The sequence below is a fragment of the Scophthalmus maximus genome, chromosome 19 (assembly GCF_022379125.1).
Source record: "Scophthalmus maximus strain ysfricsl-2021 chromosome 19, ASM2237912v1, whole genome shotgun sequence".
NCBI lineage: Eukaryota > Metazoa > Chordata > Actinopteri > Pleuronectiformes > Scophthalmidae > Scophthalmus > Scophthalmus maximus.
This window is the reverse complement of record NC_061533.1, coordinates 15,592,501-15,611,705: the sequence shown is the minus strand read 5'-3', so window position 1 is coordinate 15,611,705 and position 19,205 is coordinate 15,592,501. Positions and strand designations below refer to the sequence as shown.

At 45.0% G+C, this 19,205-nt stretch overlaps 1 protein-coding gene and 1 long non-coding RNA gene across 4 annotated transcripts in view; one reads left to right on the top strand and one right to left on the bottom strand.

Moving 5' to 3' along the window:
- fam172a (family with sequence similarity 172 member A) overlaps window positions 1–16,855 on the top strand; it is a 142,562-nt gene extending 125,707 nt beyond the window's left edge. For all 3 annotated transcript variants that reach the window (XM_035640206.2, XM_035640204.2, XM_035640207.2), the window contains exon 11: window positions 14,257–16,855. In XM_035640206.2, the coding sequence (XP_035496099.1) occupies window positions 14,257–14,417 (161 nt within the window). In that variant the 3' untranslated portion in view covers window positions 14,418–16,855. The remainder of the gene's footprint in view (window positions 1–14,256) is intronic.
- The window catches only part of LOC118314079, a 24,693-nt gene continuing 17,096 nt past the window's right edge, over window positions 11,609–19,205 (bottom strand). The window contains exon 2 of the long non-coding RNA XR_004794580.2: window positions 11,609–12,345. This is a non-coding gene — a long non-coding RNA (uncharacterized LOC118314079). The remainder of the gene's footprint in view (window positions 12,346–19,205) is intronic.

Below are 19,205 nucleotides of genomic sequence, written 5' to 3'. Positions count from 1 at the left end.
ATGTCTGAAAGCAGCTTTAGAGAACTCCAGGCTTCATGCATTGTGCCATTAGAGGCAAAGCATCCTAAAGAGTGTCATGTTTAAAAATGACTCCCAAAAAAAGAGTTCCAAAGCAGACCTCACTTTATTGGGATTTTGAATTCTTCCCCTTTTGTATTTTTTTGGCAAAGGGTGCACTTTTTTTGAAAAGAATACAGGAAAAAGGCGTAATTATAAGTGTCTGTGTCAGTGCGGTAGAGAGAGAGTGAGAGAGAGTGCATGTAAGGTTGAAAGTGTCAAGAGAGGTAAGAGTCAGATAAACAGATTAAGAAATTAAGTGAGGGGAAAGAGGATAAAGTAGTCAGAGACAGGGGGAAAGAGGGCATGGGTGTCTTGTTGAGAAAGAGAGAAAAGAGCAGCCAGAGAGAGAGAGGGAGACAGAGAGAGGATCCCGCTGGATCCGGGGGGATTGTAACATCACACTACAGGGTCCCTTATGGGACAGCCGCAGACGGAGCAAACTCTCCCTGCCGCATGCAGGAAGAGGAAGCTTTGCCAGCGTGGAAAACATACAAGAGAAGAAGGAGACCCGAGCCGTGCAGAGGAAAACGCAGTTCTCCCCAGAGATGAAGTGGGAATGTTCTGCTTGCACACACACTATGTAGGCAGATAACTGAGAAAGAAGAGAGGAGAAGATGGCAGAGAATAAGTAAAAAGAGGGATACTGGAGGATAGGGGGAAGGGAGCGGCATGATGAATAGAAGAAATGGTGGGAAAGTGGAGGAGAAAGGTTCAGAGAAAAAGGATGGAAGAAGTGATACTTTGCAGAAGTCAGATAAGTAGATCTGTAACATAATGGTGCGATAAAAACAGGAAAAGGTGATTCAGTAAGAATGTTTTCTTTTGATAGAATGAGGAACAATTTATTTTTATTTCATTTTTATTTATTTATCTATTTTATTGTCGTCCACACCCCACAAAGCTACATGTGTACAAGAGTTCCACATTTGAAAACAGCTTAAAATGACTAGCTGACATTAATGGGTCTGGTGATGCTACCACAACTAACATTAATGTGTGTTCAGCTTAAAACTGTGGAAACCCAGGGAAGTCTTTATTATAGGGTTGACAACCACGTTGTGTATGAGGACGGCAAACATTACCCAGATTGTCCCCCCCAAGAATGATATCCAATACAGTGTCAGTGTGTGTTCATGAGTTTGTTTTGTGTGTGTGTGTGTGTGTGTGTGTGTGTGTGTGTGTGTGTGTGTGTGTGTGTGTGTGTGTGTGTGTGTGTGTGTGTGTGTGTGTGTGTGTGTGTGTGTGTGTGTGTGTGTGTGTGTGTGTGTGTGTGTGTGCGCACATGAAAAGTGCCATTACTCCAAAGAAACCTAAGTGGCGTATTAGTGCAACTCAGTCAGAGCCATGGGGTCATGAGAGAGGCTCTGATCAGAGGTCAGAGTGTGACACTGTGAAATGGGACATTACCGCTCAGCAACAGAGCAATAAATACAGAAAGAAACTTTAACTGCTGTAAAATATGAGGCAGCCCTCTCGTCTCGCAGCGTATAGTGTTCAGGTCCATGGGTGTGCGCACATGCACACAAGAACGCATGTGCTCCAGTGTGTGTCTAGGACTGCGGTTTTGCTTAAGGGGGGGAAGAGGGTGGGGTTAGGGAGGGGTTTAATATGCTACTTTAGCCCTTGGGGGGGCTGTACAGTTGAAAGTCAGTGCATGAGGCGTGCAGAATCACACCAGCCTGCATTACACGGGGACTGGGGAGGCGGTGGATTGTGGGGGGTGGGGGGGGGGGCTGCTATAAAAAGTGAAATCATATCACTTAGCAGCTGAGTGCAGATGAAGCTGTGTTTGAACTGGGAGGCATAAATTATACATTGTAAACAGCATTGGGAGACTACGGCTCGTTTAAATTATGACAGAGGGTAGTTTTTCTCCTCTCCTCTCTTCCTTCCCGCACTTCTGTTTCTGCCGCTCTCGCTCAGTTTCCTTCCCCTTTCTCTCAGTCCCCCTTTCCTGCTGACTTTTTTACCTCATGCCTCCTTCTTCCCCTTTCCTCCGACAAGTACCTTGAAAAGCATCCACCTCCAACACACACACTCAATCACATTCTTTAATTGTTTGCCATTGAGGGTAAGCTGTTTCAGTTATTTCTTTTAAATATCTTAATTTTCTACTAGGTTATGGTTTCCAATTTTTTAAATGCCATGACACCTTCTTTCACTGCCCCACATGTAAACCCTCTCCCTACACTGTTATTGACAAGTAGTGTTCCACACATGTCATGGGTGGAGGACAAAACTGGACGAGCACATTTCTACATGATTTGATAAATGTTCCCCTCCTGCATTGTTCAAGTTGGTCTGCTGTATTTATTTATTTTTCCAGAGGTGCCTTCGACCCTCTTGACAAGTGTGAGGTTATTGATCAGTTTATTCTATTTGCCGTTGACCGCTCGGCACGGCCTCTCTTCTCTCAAGTCAATAGTGGAGGATTGAGAGGGTGAGTGCCTCCCCTGACCTCCCTTCCCTCAATCTCTGAGTCTGTCCTGTCCGCCGCATACATACGCACACACATTCCGAAAAATAACACACAAAATGAATGACTCTGCCTGTTGTACCCACACCTCTGATCCCAGCTACAATTTTGATTAATTTAGTGCTTCAAGGTCAGGGCAGGACTGTGTGTATCTGATATTAGCTGATGCTGTCAGATGAAGGACTTGAGCTCGGTCGTGGTGGGTGCTCTTTTTGTTTTATTTTAGTTGTTTTTAAATATGTGTGTGTGTGTGTGTGTGTGTGTGTGTGTATGTGTATGTCTGTGTGTGTGTGTGAGTGTGTCTGTGCCAGGGTGGGTGTAGATTGTGCCTCCTCTAACGGTGATCGTTGCACCTCTGAAACAGGGATCAGTGACCTTGCCCTGTTACTGTGTGTGTGTTTGTGTGTTTGTACTGTACTGATAAGGAAGGAAAGCCTTCCAGGGCAAGGACTGTTGGGCCATGTTCAACCAAATTATGACATCGACATAATAAAAAAAATACTACAGCTCCATTGGTCCATTGTGATTTGCTATTGGTAGAGATATGCAGATGGAATACAGAACAAACTAGAAGGTGCATTGGACATAGTCATTTTATTTTTTCAACAGAAACAATAGTGTGTGTCACTGTCTCATTATTTAAAGTAAACAGCAGTAGATACTTGGTGGGCCAACTCAGTGCAGTGCCAGATTCTAACCTTTTTTGCCAGACCACTCTGCTCGAGCCCCCTGAGATGACAAGTCCACTCTGCAGATACAGTGATCTCATTGAAATGAATGAGGAGGCTGAATTATTTGGCCTGAATGCAGCCTCACAGGTAAATTGGGTAGAGTTTCATTAAAGTTAATTCCATGCTGAAACAAAAGGAACGTTGGGGGGAAAGTGTCTTGTCCGTTATAAAGTGAAACAATGCATCTTGAAGGCAAATCCAATGTGTGTGGAAATCTTTATTGTGTACATCTCCCTATTTTTCAGGATATGAATTAGCACGGCTCAGTTTCTCTCTGCGCTCATCAGTGTTGCTTCATTTCAGGACTTAGTTAATGTATGAAGACTAGACTGGGGGCTGCAACCCCTTTGTCTCTCCACAGAGCAAGAGGAGATAATTATTCTCTTTCTGATTCATACATTTCGATGAAAAATGCATACAGCTGGGGCTGGAAGCAGCTTATCAAAAGGTTAACCCTTCCCCACAGTCGTCTGTGCCTACAAAGGGGACAGTTTCTGACAACAGTGGCAGCATCGCACCACTTCGTGTTTTCCTGCTGTTTTGTTTTGGCTGTTTTCAACAATTTTTGGTGACCTGCCGATGGCCCAAGGCTTTGTTTTCCCCAAGATAACTTTCAATCAAGAGCGAAGCCAGAACTTGTTTGTGGTGAGTTCAGTACATTTCTCGAGCAGCTGCCTGAGTGTAGATTCACGGCAAAATGATTCTAATGCAACCACACAGTATATACTTTATATATAGAGAGAGCGATAGAGAGCAAGGTTACTTCATAATGTCCACTTTAGGCTTTACAGTGATGTTAAACGCAAAAACAAACATGCATACCAGTTTTCACGTATCTCTTGTTTTGGTAATTATAGTTTTATACATAATCTCTGACAACTTTTTCTTTCCCGGCGAACATTAACAATGTGCTTTCTTCAGTATGCACATCATTGTGATTGATAGCTCTTTAGATCATCTCATTGAGATTCAAAAATCTTTTGCCTTTTTCACCTTCACGTACACTGTATTCCCACATAGACTACTGTCACTCATTCATACACACACATGCACACACACAAAGTTAACAGACACACACACACACACACACACACACAGGCCTTATGTGCTGCCTGGAAAGTGATAGCAAGAGAAAAGAAGCTCTGGAGAGTGAGTTATCTCTTCAGATGTCATTGAGGGGCGCCTCTTTTCTCTCCCTCTCTTTCCCTCTATCATTTTCCTCCTTCTTCCCTTCTCTGTCTCCCTCTCTCTTGTTCCCACTTGCTCTCTCAAATCATGCTCGCCTCCAGTGGTATTCAGACAGTCCAAGGACAAACTAGAGATATGCTGGGAGCAATGGACTGTCCGTCAGTGTGTGCTCGTGTGTGCGCGTGAGTGTGAGAGAGAAAAGGGTTGTTGTTGAGTCTTTGAAGCTGCTCTTCCCTTGTCCTGACAGATTGGAGTCTTGTCCCTCTCTATTTAACTCCTGAATGCTACATCACACATTCACACACAAACAAACACACACTTATTTTTTTCAGGCTGCTGTGGACACATTCAACAACACAACGCAAAATTTAAGATTCACCAAGAGCTCCATGCACAGCTTGCTATTGTCGAGGTTATGCCCTTGTGTTTAAGGACTGTTACACTTACTTCATTTGATATTTATTGACTTGTCAAGGTGACTGTAATGGCATTAAATAGTTCATTTCCATAAAGATGTGAGATGTGTATTTGGGTTTTTTTATTATTATTCACCCGTCTGGGCCTTGTATTTACTGCACCAAGCCAAGGGTCTTTATATTATTAAGTCATGCAGTGTGTTAATGTGGCCTTGGCTTGTCTGACTAAACCAGACTGAAGTGGATGGCCCCGAGGTCTGTGACCCTGAGAGGCACGCGCACACACAAACCTACACACAAAACCGACCAGATGCCTAACCTGCCCGCCTCATGCTACACACACAAGAAATCCATCCCGGAGACAGACTTCTCCCTCTGTGTATGTGACGCGGCTGCTCCGCACTCTCAGACAAACAGGGGAAATCCTCCTTGTCTTGCCTTGTCCATCACAGGCCATCTCACTGTCCCAGCGCACGTGGGCGCCTGCAAACCCTTCCCCCCGACATCCCCAGCCAGGCTCCGAAAACCAAGACGCCTAACCAACACACACACACGCACACACACACATACATACATAGACACACAGATATGCACATGCACAGGCCCCTTGGCTCCAGGCGGGTTCCCCTGACGCAGGGACACACGCAGGCAGGAAGTTTGAGGAGAGGTTTGTGTCAGTTTGCTTCTCTTAGAACACTTCAGGTCTGACCCTCTTTTGACCAGGCGGCTTCCTCCCCCTCCATCTCTCCGTAAACAACCACATCCCCGCGACAGAAGGCGTCCCGGCTCGCCAAGTGTAATAACATCATTCATGTTTTGATGTGAGGAGGGAAGTCGATGTGAGTTAGGGGGGCTAACTCACGTAGACATGGTTGCAAGTGCGTGTGCTTGTGAGTGTTGCATTCTGGGTTTTCTCTGATTGCAAGGATGGCAGATTTTCCTTAAAAGACACGCGCCTATACATGCGCATGCACACACACACACACACACACACATAAAGAGGGGTTGTCCACTGATCTTGTTGAGTGTGCGTCAACTCCATTAGCACATTCCCAGATAGGGCCAGAGGCCTCTTATCTGTGGCGACCCATTAATTACACTTTGTTCCCTTAAGTGATCTATTTCAGACCTGCCCCGCCCTCAACACCCACTCTGCTATCTCCACCCCTGGCCCGTTCCTCCCCCACCTGACCCCTCTCCTCTCCTCACCCGCCACCCCACCCTCACCACCACTGTAGTGTGTTATAATGCATGGGATCAAAAGGTCATGTGACAAGTACCTCTATGCATGGATACCAGGTGTATGTATGCTAATTTATTTGAGACAGAAAAAGACAATGAGGCTCTCACAGAGCACTGTTCTGTTGTTGGATTGAGATTTTAAATTTCTCTCTCAGTAGACTCATTGTCCAAAACTGACGAAATCATGTGGCGTCTAGTATAGAAAATGTCCTTCAGAGTCCTCTCTTTTTTGTGCTCTTACTCTGTATTAGTCACCTTTTCTAGGCCTGCTCTGTTTTGTGTGTTTGCTGTGAACAACTCTTGAGCTCACATGAATATTAGCAGTAGTCTGTGTCCTCCTCCCTATCTGCTAGCATGTGGTTTTATCTTTTGAAGTACATATGTGTGCTATATGTGTATGTGAAGTAGAAGTGGCTTCCGTACATGTCATCTCACCTAAGAAACCCACAAGGGGTGTGTGTGTGTGTGTGTGTGTGTGTGTGTGTGTGTGTGTGTGTGTGTGTGTGTGTGTGAGAGAATATGTGCTGATTCTCATGTTTGCCTTCAGTGACGCCAAATGTAAAATTTTGCACCTCCACCAGTTTGATAATTTGCATCCCTCCTTTTTAGTGGCCTATGGTTTGTTTCCTCAGCTTTGTTTGAGGTTGACACATTAGTTGAACGTAGAAGACCAATACATCCACTGTAGTGCTCTTTTTTTGCATTAGATACTTTGCAGTAATACCTTACGTTGCAAAAAGCATGTGTCAGTGGTGTTACTGTCTGTGCTCTATTCGTCTATAAAGTTAGGCAACCTGGTTTGTGAAGGAGGGATGTATATACGTTCTCACACTCCTGACCTCAAGTCTGTCTGTCAGGTTTACAGGTGCAAAGTGGCCTCTCCAATCCCTTTCCTCCTCCTACACCTCTTATGATGTGTTTATGGCATGACATTGTAGAAGCGTGTGCGTGCGTGTGTCTAGCATGGTAACGTCCCGAAAGCGCCTGAGAGGTGCATGCACCCGTGTATGCCAGACCTCATTGTGTGACCTCAAAGTGGAGCAGAGGTTGTGTGTTCATGTGAGTGAAGACTGAGTGTAGCATAGTGAAGTGGGGTGCAGTTGTTTGGTCAGCGTATGCTTTTGGGTGTGCTACTGTGTTTGCGTGGTCATACCTACCTGTGCATGCTCCATCTCCACCAAAGTCTTTGGCAAGGTTGTCTGTCTTGACCCTTGCCAAGGCATCATGATGTGTGTGCGCGCGCGCGTATGTGTGCGTGAGTGCATGCATGCAGCGCCTCCACTAATGGACAGTCTTTGTGGGGGCCTCTCTTTTCAGCCATGCCGCTTTTGAGACACATTGTGCCTGGGCATAGAAACAGAAGCTCTCCATTGCCCCTCAATAGGCCAAAAACAAAACCATGTCAGGCGAGCTAGCAGCCCCCGAGTGTTTGCCATTTAAGTCCCAACCAATGGTGGTGCAGATGGAACAAAAGGCCCGGACAGGGAAGGAGGCCTGCACTGTTTACAGTGGTAATGTCTGGGTGGCACTCCCAACAAGGCCCCTCCATACACATGCGTGTGTATGCACACTCAGTCACTCAATCTCTCTAATTCTCAGCCTCCCCTCTGTAACATACGAACACTGAATCAACAGGTACATGCGCAGATCTTGTGCATTTTTTAAACAAAGGCTGCCAGTAGATTGTGGACAAACTGGAGTCAACATCTGTTCTCCGTAATGGCGATTTTATGAAGTTGGGAAATTGTATGTGAGGACAGGATTAGCAGAATGTGATGTGATATTGGTTAATTGAAGTGGTGATGTTTTGTTTAACTAAGCTGCTATAATTTACATCTGTTACAAAGACCTTTCACTATTGTGTTTCTTGGTGTAGTCCTATGGATTTGTAAGTTGTAAGCAGGGCTGTAAAATCAAAATCTTTCTTTTAATCAAATAATAAAGTCAGGATTTCATTTCTCTGATTTGTTTCCTTTCCTTTAGCCATGTCTAAAATAGTAATTCAGTTTTATCCAAACAATCAGGACAGCAGAGTGTCCCTCCCTTGATATAAATAAATTAAATTTGTACATTCATATTGAAACAAAGATAGTTCTGTCTCACATCAATTTAATCAGATTTTTTTCTTGCCTTTTGTCTATCCTCACAACACAGACACATGTTGAGTATATAAATACAGTGCTAACTTGAATCTTAATTTTCAATATTTGAATGAAATAGTCTGTCTCTATTATTAACGTCTTTATTATTTCAATCTAAGAAGTGATTTTTTTTTTTAAAAGGGTACAACCAGTGTATTTGATGAATGCCACACGCAGCTGCCTCTCCTCTTACTGAATTCAAAGTGCCTCATCCCATTTCAGTACAAGCGAGTAAAACAACTGACGTTGAGAGGTGCAGTCAGAGGCGAGGGTATGTTTTAGGCTTTTGATTTTTACTGAGGAGGAGTGGGGAGAGTGTGACACTGGTATCAAATAGCCTCTGCCGTCCTTGGACTGGGGTTATCTTGTAAATACTCCGCTCCAAGTCTATAAAAGCGAGGGTCCTTTATGACGGCCAAGGCCACTTATTCATGTTAAAATAAAAAAATAAAAAGCACTCTGTGCAGTCTCAGTGTCTGGGTAGGGAGGCAGCAAGCGGGGAAGGGTAGGCGGAGGGAGGGAACTAAGGAGAAAGAAGCGCAGTGTGTTTAGTGAAGAGTCCTTGTCGTCATAAGTTTAACTCTCCCAGGATCATATCATATTGAAAGTAAAGAAGCTCACTCCGGGTGATGATTTAAACGAGTAAATGTGATATTCGCCTCTTTCTGGGCTTTAACTGGATTGTGTTTCTCTGTGTCTCTCTGTTGTTTGTATTTTACTCCAAGTAAATACACAGTCCCCTCAGTGGCCCGTGTAGCTAGTGATACAGGTTCCTCATCTCCGGATGTGTAATGAGTTCTCCCTTGTTTTTGTCCAACAACAACACTAAATAATGAGCAAAGTAATTAAAAGCAGTACGAGGGAAATGGGGGTGGGGGACACTTAACCGACGAGCATTAAAAACGGCATTGCATTCAAGGAACGGCATTGCTACTACTGGTTTGATGAAATGAGCTCTGTTTTGAGTCATTTTTTTTTCCAAATTTTCCTGCGTGATGCATGTTTCTCTTATGCTCCTGTAGATGTGTGAGGACTTAGTGCTTTGTTGATTTTATTAAAAATATGCATATCACACCTTAAACAAAAGTCTGATTCTACCTGCGCTACATTGTCGCTGGGTTCACCTTGAGTGGAAATTAAGGTAGGGTGATGAAATTTAGATATAATTTTCATTTTGACTGGAGACAGCACCTCCATGTTTTGTTACAAAGGACAGAGTTGCTCTGGCAGCGTGGCCGACCGCCTGTCACCTGCCCGGGCTCTCTTTGACCTCGTCTCCAGTGGCATCATGTCCTGCCCCCTTTAGACAGACAGCCACATGGGACAAAATGACATCCTTGACCTTTATGCGTGTCAGAAAGCAACATGACAACACGCAGAACTGAGTGTATGCGTCTCTGCATGCGTCTCATATGACACACCCACACACACACACACTTTGCACATGCTCTCACACACACACACACACATCACAGAACATCATCTAATATCAGAGAGCGTCAGGGGCGGAAATCCGATCATCTGACAACCAGGATACAGATAGCGATTCCCCACCGCTGATCCATGCAACAGATAGTTTTCACAAACAGCAACCTGGCTAAGGTTACAGCCAGCCAGAGCCGGCATCACAACGCACTGCGCGGCTTCACATCGAGATAAAACAAAAGCTTAGGTTACCGGCGAAAGGAAATCGATAAGAAAATGCACTGTTTGTGTTCGATTTTTGATGAAAACTTTGACAAGAGGAAATGAGAAAATGTTTGCTTCTGCATGCAGTAATATCGTGCGTATCAGTCTGGTTAGATGTTTTGTTTTTGTAATTTTTGCTTCATGATGGTATCATTTGTTCATCTCCCTTTTTTTAATTGAAGCTTATTAAATGTTTAACCCAATTGTCCGTATTTGATTTAACTCTCATGATTGTTTAAATGAATTCAACTCACTCCGAGTATCATCACTTTACATTTCCCTTTCCTCAAAGTCCTCTTAATAATTTGAATATGTATTTATATTAAAAATGAAGTAAAGAGATATGGCCCCCTTCATATCAATGTAATTATGAATCGCAAAAAAAAAGAGTTTGATTCAAATAAAATAGGCCATTTGTACACAAGCAATTAACTAGTGCGGCTTTAAATAATGTCGCCCAGATGGAACCTAATTATAGTCGGCGTGCTTTGATTCTGGCTTTCTGTCGGAGTATCACTCGGGGCGTCACTTTGGCTTTTCAGTCACCTAGCGTTTGTTTGGAAATTTGTGACAATCAGAGGCGATTACCATTTGTAACAGCATGCAGCGTTTGGTGCGCAGGGAAGAAAGCATGGCCCATAGCTATGAAGGAGTTTCCTTGTTTCATTTTTCAACAGCTCAAAACTCTCCTCCTCTGTTTCCTTACCACACTGCACACAAATGATAACAAACTGTGTGTGTGTGTGTGTGTGTGTGTGTGTGTGTGTGTGTGTGTGTGTGTGTGTGTGTGTGTGTGTGTGTGTGTGTGTGTGTGTGTGTGTGTGTGTGTGTGTGTGTGTGTGTGTGTGTGTGTGTGTGTGTGTGTGTGTGTGTGTGTGTGTGTGTGTGCGTGCGTGCGCGCGCGCGCGCGCGCTTGTTGGAAGGCTTGGTTTTTTGAGGGAGGATGCAGCGGGTATTCGCTGCATGTGTGAGTGTGTGCCATCCCTGAGTAGATCCTTGCAAGTGACAAGTGTGTGCATGCATGCGTGCGTGCGCGCGCGTGTTGTCAGTGTCTTGTAGCAGTGTGGAGTCGGAGGGAGATCAAACAGTCAGTCAATTACCTTGAGAGGGCTCCAGTGGCTGTGACAGAAAGGAGGAGGCTAAATATCCAGGATCAAATGCTCTGCTCTGCCCGTCACATAATGAGGCAGCCGCACCAGGCTCAGACAACACATGTAAAATGGTCAAACACAGGGCGCGGGTTGGTCGCCGCACCGAAACTCTGCCATGACCTGAGCAAAGAGCACGGCTTTCACCACAGACCTTGTTCCTCTACCTACTCTCTCCTGCATTACAGTGAAACCTCATCATGGAGCTCAGTGTGTGCGTGTGTTACCTCAAGGTTATATCAGTCATCATTCCACTTGCTGTGTCTGTGAGACCTGCCGTTGCGTTGCACTAATTATAAACATAGTGTTAAAGTAAAGAGAAATTTTCTCTGTATTTCCCCTGACAATATCCAGTGTTATGGAGCTCATAGTTACATCATTATTGCATTTACAATAAATGAGGACATTATTGCATTTACACTAAACTTCATTAGATTAATGCAATTACAATAAACCTGTTAAAATTGGTGCATGCGACTTAATTGATTCATAGCTAATGCAAGAAAGCACACAAAAATGCACAAGGTACTTTATTTTCATAGTTTGACCGATTAAATACAAGATACAAGTTATAATTAAAATCGTGGAAATGGAAGAGCTCTCTGCCTGTTAAATCTTGTCTTAACAATACATGAAATCAATTGGCCATAAACAAAAAAAATCTGCTTATTGGTTAAGAGAAAAAAAACTTTCTCAGCAAGCGACTAAATCTGAGACTAAAGTAGTACTCCCTGGCTGTTTATGGGTTCACTTTGCACACAGCCAGATGACACCTCATCGATCCAGACATCTTTTAAAGATATTACTTTGATTTGTGGCATAGCTGAGGTAATTCTCTCTCCCTCTGTGTCTTTAGTGGCCAGTGAAGCCTGGCATCAGGGTCCCTCCTCTAAATCAGTGGTCACATCTCAGCTTTGACAACATCCATTAGGTTCGACACACTTTGGCTATTAAATGAAGAGTGGACGTAAGCTGTTAAAGGCCCATTTAAACCAATGTGAGAGTGGGTTTATGTCTCTATGTGTGTGAGTGGAGGGGGGGGGTGGACTTCTTCTCAAAGCCTCAACCATATAGAGGGGTGGATCCAGAGTCCAGAGTCATTGGAGGGGCACAGTCTCATCTGCATATTGGCACAGAGACGCCCCCCTGGTGACCCCGAGCGGCGAAGGGATAGGGTGGAGAGGCTGGCGGCGTTCCGCAGGAGTTCATCGGCAGTTCAGGGTGAACGGGAGAGCGCCGCGCCATTTATCGCTTCTGCAGGAGGAAAAAAATAAAAAGGACAAAACAGAAGTAAAAACAGTGGTGAGTGAGAGACTGTTGAGACGCAGAACATGGAGGAGGAGGAGGAGGAGGTGGAAAAAAGATCACAGTGCCTCAAATTGGATATAAATGATAGATTAAAGGTGTGAGAGGGCCGTGTCTTTGTTTTCCAGGGATGGGTGTTACGTTGAGTCCTACACAGGTAGCAGAGTCACGGCGGGTGCCAGGTTATTGACTCCCATGATTGCCAGGCCAGTAAATTTGACCCAAGGCCCTGACTGCAGTCTGGTGCAGCGCAGTCCCTTATCTCAGAGAGATCGAGAACCCGACATACTCGCGCGCACAAATTACACACAAACAAAACACACCACCTGCAGCTGAACCCAAATCCACTCTCATGCCCACGACCCCACACTTACCCTCGGTCTCACAGGCATACACACACACACACGCATACATCCACACACACATACGCACAACATCTCCATTAATATGTCCAGGCAGGGGTCAATCTAATAAACATGGGGTCAGTGCAGTGGTCATCAGAGGCCAGTCTATGGCGAGAGAGCCTCTAAGGTGCCTCCTAATTGTATCCCTGCAGCCTTCTAGTCTAGCCCTTTATAGCCGATACCATGCACACAGAGGAGAAGAGGGAAGAAAGGAAGGAATGAGAAAGACACAGAAGAACGGAGCAGCGGTAAAGAGGTATCTCTAATGTACGACTGATTTGACTCATCCAGAAGGGTCAGGCTTTTCCGCCCTTTTCTGCTGGGACCAGCTGTTTTCAGGTAACCCTGAGCAAAATCTTTGTTTTAATCTTCATGAGGAAATTGCAAATTTGAATATTCTTATCTTACAAGCAAATACAGGTCCCAACAATTGTGCAAGTAAAGGCTTTAAAAAGAAAAAAAGAAACCTCAATACTGCCAGACTTGCGTTCATTCATCCCTCGGACTGTAAACACATGTAAAACGTTTCTTAGATCCATCTATCGAGGGATGGAACTCTTAATATCGTCTGTTCTCCCCCTGGGGAAACGAGAGGGGCACCTCAATGTGGCTTCTCAAGTCCAGTTTCAGTTGTGTTGCTAAGCAGCCGAGCTGCTAGCCAGCGGCAGCAGAAACGAGCCATTATCTGTTAGAATGGTTAGCAGGCGGGAGTAGAAAAAACGAGTCGGGCAGCAGCTGCAGCGGTGATCTGTCATCATCAGCGAAGCTCCGGTGCGGAGCGGAGGTGTTCTGTAGCAGAACTAGCTGGTTCGAGCTGTCTTACTAAAAAGCTGTCCTGTGATACCCTGACCCTGAGGAACCTGAGGCGCGTGTACCAGATTTCAAGCTCCAGCGTGACCCCAACTTGGGAACCGGCTCACCTGGAGGAAGGTCAGTGGGAAACCCAGCACTGCTGCCTCCCCCCCTCGCCCACTGCCAGACCACCTGATATGTTGGCTAGTTTTCCTCCGTCCAGCTTCTGTCTTACCTTTCCTCAATCAGCCCTTTAGAATGAATGACTACCGCTCCACTGGTTTCACTTAGTGCGCCCATTGTACATAACTCTGGTTTTGTTGGAAGGCCTGAGATGGAAAGAGGGACATGCCGTGGTGTTGATGATCAGGTATCCACTTGGATCACATATTAAGGCTGTCCCATTGGACTAATGGGTCATAGGCTGTCATGGCTCTCATGCGGAAGGTCTCACAGGGAGATACTCAATGCATCGTGAGAGTGGTGAACCTTGGACTAAACATCTATCTTATCTTTTATCTTCTGTGTTTCCTCAGTGGGTGTATAGGATGTTTCATTTTTAATTATCTTAGAATACCAACGTGCACCTCCTTTGCCTGCGGCCTTACAGCTCATGTTAATGTTTCTTTTGTGTGCATCTGTGCTGTGTTTCTTTCACGTGCAGGCACAGAGAGACACGAGCTGACCTCCTGGATGAGTTTCGTCTCCATCTTCAGGTTCTTCAGTGAGGTCCTGGAGGCGAAGGAGGACGAGGAGGCGGAGGAGACCTCCAACACGGTCACCACACGCAGCAGCTCCCTCAAAATCAAACACCAGGATCTGTAGATGACCAACCACAATGGTTTGGGAAAAAGAGGAGAAGGAGGGGGGTGGCGGGGGCATCGGATCGGGGGGGGAATGCAGAAAGAGAGGCTAAGGTTCCAGATCCTCAATGCTATTTCTTTCTTTTTCTCCCCATCTCCCCTTCTGCAGCCTCCATCGCTCCTTTCTCACTCCCCGCACAGTGTCATTTCTCCCTCCCAGCCCTGCCTGGCACCGCACACACATAGCCTTGTTGTTGTAGGAGACAAGAGTGCAGGGTCACCATGTATACATCACAATACCGTTTTGCATTACTTCTAGATGAGCGCAACTGTCAAAGCAATATGGGCCTGAGTGTTAGCGCTTCCCGTGGGCTGTGGCCTGGCTGCGGCTACGGGCCACGGCAGCAGAGATTAAGGCTGACAGGCGCTGTGCACAATGCACTGTGGTGCACCTCTAATTGTCCTGACATCAGCCTGAACTGAGCTAATGCCCCTCCTGCCCTCCAGTCTGCACTGCTCCGACTCTCCCTCCTTTTCCTCTTCCCCCCCAGTCCCAAAGCCCGGACCCGCTTATCCAGAAATCAGCTCCTGCCGTCGTCGGATCCTCTGCTAAGATTCAATATTAATTCAACCTGGAAAATGTCTATCTTCATTTCTTTCCGCCCCTTACCCAGCACAAATGTTTTCACTGGGAGTGAACGCCGGATTCTTAACTGGTGACAGTTTTGCTTGTTTTTTAAACAAAGTCGTTGTTTTTATGACTTCGTCATTCTCTTATCCTTCGTACAGACAGTTCACTTTGACGTGTTTTTCATTCAACTTTGTGTAAAATGTGGTTCTAACCTGTGCCCTGTATTTCAGTGCTTATAATAAGAGAGTTCTCTTTTTTATTTTCTAATTATTATTATTTTATTTTTTTACTTTGAGCTAAATTTGAATGCAATGTCCCAAACAAATATTGGATTTTTAATATTAAGCCAATATTTTTCTCGAGTTTACTTTAGACTTTCTCTGGGTTTGATTTGTAAAAACCGGAGAGTCCGCACCTCGCTGTGTTTATTATAAATATATATATCCCCCTTTTTTCTCCATTTTTATACCCTTGAGATTGATGTCTCCGGATGATTGAACGTGATGAAACAAATAAAACAAACACAACCTGTGCTGAGTATGGAAAATTCCGGACATTGAGCATATTTAAAATCACTTAAAGTCACGCATCAAAATGGGTTTGAGGGATATCTCATTTTAACAGGAGCCAGAAGTCAGCTCACAACACTCATAAAGCCTCAATATATCGCCTTACACATGTCAGGAAATCCAAGATTTCAATATTATTCTAAGCCTGAATGATATTTCCTTAGATGTTGGAGAAATGTAACATATCTATTTTTTTCCCTTCCCCCCCTCCCACCATAGTACAGTACTCTTCATATGTACTTAGAAGTGACAAAGTCAGCTCCCTGCTCAGCTGCACATAATCTGACTACGTGACACAAACATGATAAAAAAAAATTTCCATAATGCTGGTGTGTTTTATAAACCACTCAGGGCTTAATGGAATATATTCTTAATGCGTCGTGACATTAGTAACAACTCAAACTGAATACTGAACCATATGATACCTTAGACACCTTCTCAGATGTGTACTTTTTTTTAAAACTTCAAATCGTTAGCATTGTTCATCTTATACACTCTGAAATCTTGCCTCTCCTGCTGTGTGTGTGTGTGTGTGTGTGTGTGTGTGCGTGTGCGTGCTTGTGTGTGGTTTAAGGCTTTTGTGGATTATCTTTCTGCTGTAATGAGACAACTGTGGCTGATGGTTGCAGGCCTAATTTCCTTTTAATTTGATTCAGATCTCTCCAGGTTTCGGCAAAGAAGTTGGCTTATTGTTTGATTTGACGAGTTTCATTTCGAGATACCGTTGCTCATCTTTCTGCTGTTCAGCCACAATCAGTTCAGTTTTCACTCTATAATTTTGTATATTGTTGCCTTAAGAATAAACATGTTTTTTTTTGTTTTGTTGATAATATCCAGCAAGCCATATGTGAATGGAACTGAAGATGTAAGAAGGAGCCCAGATGCAAAGCACCGTCTGCAAATAAAAGGGGACTAATTTTGCCAATTGCTCATGAAGACATTTTCTTTTTCAGTTTTATTTTTATTTCATTTTTTTGCGGATGATTTGAGTGTTGTTTTGGTTTAAGAAACACACCTAGTTTTGTTTTTATCGCAGTACAAAGCCTTTGAATTTTATGAAACCGCGAGTTTCCTGCCAGCTCACTTTTTTTTTTAATCTTCTCAAACGTTTTCCACATTCTCTTGTGATCCACTTCGACTGTCTTTAATAACGGGTTGACATTCTCTGCAGCACAGAAATCACACTGCTCTTGATTGGTTTCATTTTTTTTGTAATTAACCCATTAAACCTGTCGAAGGAAATAAAATGAACTTTTTGCATCTTGGGTTTTCAAACGGTCCATATTTTTACAATTGCATTATTGATTATTTTGTTCGTTTTGCATTACATTGCCTGGGGCTTTCATGGCAAACCTTCAGAATTATTACTATTATTATTATTTATTTTTTATTTACTTGATTTTTTTCTGGATTGCCGGTGCAGAATTGCGTCCATTGTTGTTTTATTGGGGGGGGGGGGACTAACCTGCAGACCTACAAAGTCCGGTGCTGTTGTAAAGTGAGATCAGCGGGAAGAGAAAGTGGAGAACGAGTGAGAACTGACCGGTGTCGTCATCTCACATGGCATCTATGAAATCTAGCCACACTATAAGAACTTCCCTCCAGACCAACGGTGTTAACTATCCGGTGTCACGTTCATAAACTGTCAAAAACAACTTTTGAAGTTTCAGTGGTGGAAGTTTGAACAGGTCAGAGACAGAGAGAGAAGTGTGTCAGAAGGAACACACACTATCAACAGTACTTCTCTTCTTTTTGGTCATTAATTTTGGCAAAGTCCCCCCCTCTTCCTCACACACACACACACACACACACACTCGCACTCGTGTGGTTTTACAGCATCATTTGTTTTCACACGGTGAAACCGATCAGGTCATTAAACGCCCCCTCAATAAATCTTTAGAAACCTTTTCCATTAACCCCCGAACAACAAGTGGAACCAGGCGAGTCCCCCTCGCACCGTGTCAGGCCGCTGATTAAAGGGAGGCATTCAATCACACACACACACACACACACACACACACACAGTGACTCAGACGCAGCTCTCTGTCTTAAACGTGTATTCAAAGTAACTCTCCACTGGATGGTAAATGGATTCACCTGCCCTCCGCCTGAAGCGACGATGAATTCTGACCTATATCCAGTCAGTTATCATCTAAAGCAGTGAATTGTATTCTCCTGCCACGAATTATGATGCGCCCCGGGACTCGTTCCCTATCTGCCCTGCGGATTGATGTGGCAACATTTAAAAGTTGTGTAAAGTATAGTTCAGGCGGGACGTGCGCATCGTCTCCCTCCCTCGGAAGATGAGCCCAACCTGGGCTGAGGCGTCCCATTGGTCTCCCGGTGGTTATCTGAGGCGTCCCATTGGTCTCCCGGTGGTGATCTGAGGCGTCCCATTGGTCTCCCGGTGGTTATCTGAGGCGTCCCATTGGTCTCCCGGTGCTTATCTGAGGCGTCCCATTGGTCTCCCGGTGGTGATCTGAGGCGTCCCATTGGTCTCCCGGTGGTTATCTGAGGCGTCCCATTGGTCTCCCGGTGCTTATCTGAGGCGTCCCATTGGCGTCCCGCGTATTCAGATGGATCGCTCGTGCGTCACGCCGTTGGATGAAGTTGTCTCCTCGCGTCTATCATCTCTGACGTCTGCGTGGCTCCTAAAAAGTTCTCTCCTCTAGGAGTGTGTGTGTGTGTGTGTGTGTGTGTGTGTGTGTGTGTGTGTGTGCGCGTGTGTGTGTGTGTGTGTGTGTGTGTGTGTGTGTGCGCGCGCGTGTGTGTGTGTGTGTGTGTGTGTGTGTGTTTTCCCGGACACCAGACGAGAACACGTCTGATCAGTGCGTCTCTCTCTCTGTACCCTGAAGGTAGCGCGCGGCGTGTGGATGTATAATAGGTATGACTGATTTGATTATAGGTTTCACTCTCCCCGGCTATTGTCGTCGACTCGCGGGTACAGACAGTTAGAGACAAATCCGGATCGTATTAAAGATCCTGCTGCTCCACGATGAAATCCTGCCAAATTGTTGTGTGTTGGGGGGGGGGGGGGGGGGGGGGGGGGGCTGTGCTGTAATTTCATGAAGGTTTTCGGAGGAGTGGGTGGGGTCCCTGACATGAAAAAGCCCCCCCCCCTGTAAGCCGCCACACTCTGATATTTCAATTTTTAATTTTAAGAGAGTTGTCGTCACGCTTGCCTGCCCCGGCCCTCTCTGATACGGTCGCCATCCGTGCGGAAGATGAACTCCTCTCCAAAGAAACCAGGCAGTAGGCAAAGTTGGAATGTCAACCCCTCATCTCCCCCCAACACACACACACACACACTTTACGCTCTCTCTCTCCTTCAGCACTCCTCCAGCGGATCACTGTCAGATCACTATTTGCATAATTATATGCTCAGCTCAGAAGAGAAAAGTAACCCCCAAATTTTACGGGTCAGCAAGCTGCAACAATCAATGTTTTATCGGGTATACTAAGGGAGGCGGGGGGGGGGGGGGGGGGGGGGGTATCTTTAACAATCATGGTGGAGGAACTCTCTTTCTCTCTCGGACCCCCCCCCCCCCATTCAATTCAATTACTTTATTGGCATGACTACTTGTCAAAAACAATATTTCTGAAGCAGTTG